General features: G+C 40.8%; 1 protein-coding gene across 6 annotated transcripts in view; it reads left to right on the top strand.

Moving 5' to 3' along the window:
* The window catches only part of LOC138022885 (uncharacterized), a 158,542-nt gene that overhangs the window by 10,871 nt on the left and 145,171 nt on the right, over positions 1–2,500 (top strand). For all 6 annotated transcript variants that reach the window (XM_068869890.1, XM_068869889.1, XM_068869888.1 and 3 more), the window contains one exon: positions 262–414. In XM_068869890.1, coding sequence (XP_068725991.1) covers positions 262–414 — 153 coding nt within the window. The remainder of the gene's footprint in view (positions 1–261; positions 415–2,500) is intronic.

Below are 2,500 nucleotides of genomic sequence, written 5' to 3'. Positions count from 1 at the left end.
GTCACAAAGTGGCCCCCAAATACTACTTCTCTAGTAAGGATAAACAGCTAGAAATAGGTAGCAAAGACTTAGAATTAAAGGGACACTTGTTAGATGTCAAAAGAATTGAGCGTGCATCTCTAGATATAAGTGGGAATTGAACTAGATAAAACTGCAAGCCTCAAGAAATAGTAGGATGCGAGAAAAGAGATTAGGGTGAGGTATTTCACTTTATTTTCAGCTACTTTGTTGCAAATTTACACGGCTTTTCTTTCTTTATAGGTCAAACAAAAGTCTCATCTGTTCGCTTTCGGTGCCGCTGTTAACAGCAATTTTCTGTTAACAAAGCCTAAATATCGTGATTTTTATTTAAACAACTTTCAATGGGCTGTGTTGGAGAGCTCTCTCAAATGGGGTGTTGTGGAACCACGGCCGGTGAGTTTCACGAAACCGTTTTTCTTCTTTTATTACCATCCCCTTCAGACTGTTTCCACTGATTCAAGTGGTCTGGCTGAGCGCCTGAGCCTTCAATGATTAAACAAGACATCACACAGCAAGTGTGTTGCGCCTTGTAGTATATCAATGTTTGGGATCAAGGCAACCTCTTTCCCAGAGCTTTTCTCCGCTTCCTCCTCGGAGGAGAAAAGCCCTGGAAACGAGGTTGGGACTGGGGATGGCGCCGGGGTGAGATCACGCGGGTCCGCGTTCGATTTCCAGACTCTGTGTCATATGTGGGTTGCGTGTGTTGGTTCTCTACTCTTCTCCTAGAGGTTTTAATCCAGTTATTCAGTCCCGTTTTCCCTTCTCCTCAAAAACCAACCTATTTAACAATTATCCTGCGAAATCGCGTTGAATATCGCCTGATACTTTATAGCCGACGAAGCCGTATACCGAGTTGGCTAAAATCAGGCGATATCCCGCAAGATTGAGCAGAATAATTGTTTTATTATTCAACACATTGTTGACAAAACACAATTTTCTACGTTTATTTGAAAAAAAAAAAACCGGGGAAAACTACCATTTTTCTCCGCGACACACAAAATTACGTATATCGCAGGATATACGTTGTGTACTCACGACGAATATTGAACGACCGGTGACCATATTTGGACATTGTCACAATGTGTTGAATAATAAGATTCGATATGAGTTCATTTAAACAGTGTCCCCAGTTAATTCCCCAGCGCTACATACAGTTGGAGTCAGGTCGGCTGAGCGCGGTTATCAACCATGCTTTCCACCTCTTCCCCGTGATCGCATGTGGGCTGAGTTCAAGTGGGTCTCAATCTGACTCCGAGGGTTTTTTCTCAGGGTACTCCGGTTTTCCTCCTTCATCGAAATCGACTCTCAACTCAATTACAGCCGGCTGGGGTTGGATACCCTCGATAGGAATAACCTTTGATATCCTTCCCTTTCATCGAAGTGAATGAATCAAGTTGGTATTATTATTATCACAAAAAAGTTCGTTACTATCATCTTTGTGAACTGGATGATTTTTTTTCCGGTTTGCTTCCTAAGGGAGCGGGTCATGACCTATTATTATTATTATTATTATTATTATTATTATTATTATTATTATTCTTATTATTATTATTATTCCATGTACCCTAACCACTGGGCACATTTGCGTCCTCCCTCTTATGAACTGAACTTCGAAGCGCATAGCTCGGAGGGTGGGATCGAACCGAAAGCAAACTCTGAGTGAGGCGCCTCTAAGAGCCTAAACACATACATACATACATACTACCTTATTACATGAAATTTTCGCGACAAGTTAATTTCGCAAATTTCGCGATTTATAAAAAAATCGCGAAATTTAAGTGACGCGAAAATTAAATGTCGCGAAAACAACATGACGCGAAAATTAAGTGACTCGCATTATGTCAATAACTAAAACAGCGACTATATTACACACGTTTATAACAATCATTTTGAGCTATTATGTGGTAATGTTCTGGTCCTCTTCATCACTACTGCTTTCCGTCTCTACTCCAGGTAGCACTTCTTTTGTACAATCCTCAAACTGTCCATTTACTGGCTCCTTGAGTGTGTCTCACTCAAAAATGCGAAATTAAAGTGAGTCAAAATGCAACATTTTCGCAAAATCGCGAAATTAAGGTGTTGCGAATGTGAGAGAATGTTTTTAACACACATTAAATGAAAGGTGTTACAATTGAACCCACTTGGAACTCGGAAAAATCCGAGTCCGAACATTCTCTCACATTCGCTCACTTTGGTGGTTGGTTGGCCGCATCGTTCAATGATGCTCTCAATGTGACTGCGCGATGCAGTTATGAGCTATGGTGTCAGTCGATATTTGACTCTGTGGCTGCATGATGCAGCCGAGTTCCCCGTGGATTCAATTGTAACACCTTTCATTTAATATGTGTTAAAAACATTCTCTCACATTCGAAACTCAAAATCGCGAAATTAATGTGTCGCGAAAATTTCATGTAATAAGGTATCCGTATCGACATCCCATTTTTTTTTTTACCTGATGGTCACTGCACCGGATACGAAC

The sequence above is a fragment of the Montipora capricornis genome, chromosome 11 (genome assembly GCF_036669925.1).
Source record: "Montipora capricornis isolate CH-2021 chromosome 11, ASM3666992v2, whole genome shotgun sequence".
Classification (NCBI taxonomy): Eukaryota; Metazoa; Cnidaria; class Anthozoa; order Scleractinia; family Acroporidae; genus Montipora; species Montipora capricornis.
Note: the sequence above shows the minus strand (reverse complement) of the source record. Positions and strands in the feature narration are given on the sequence as shown.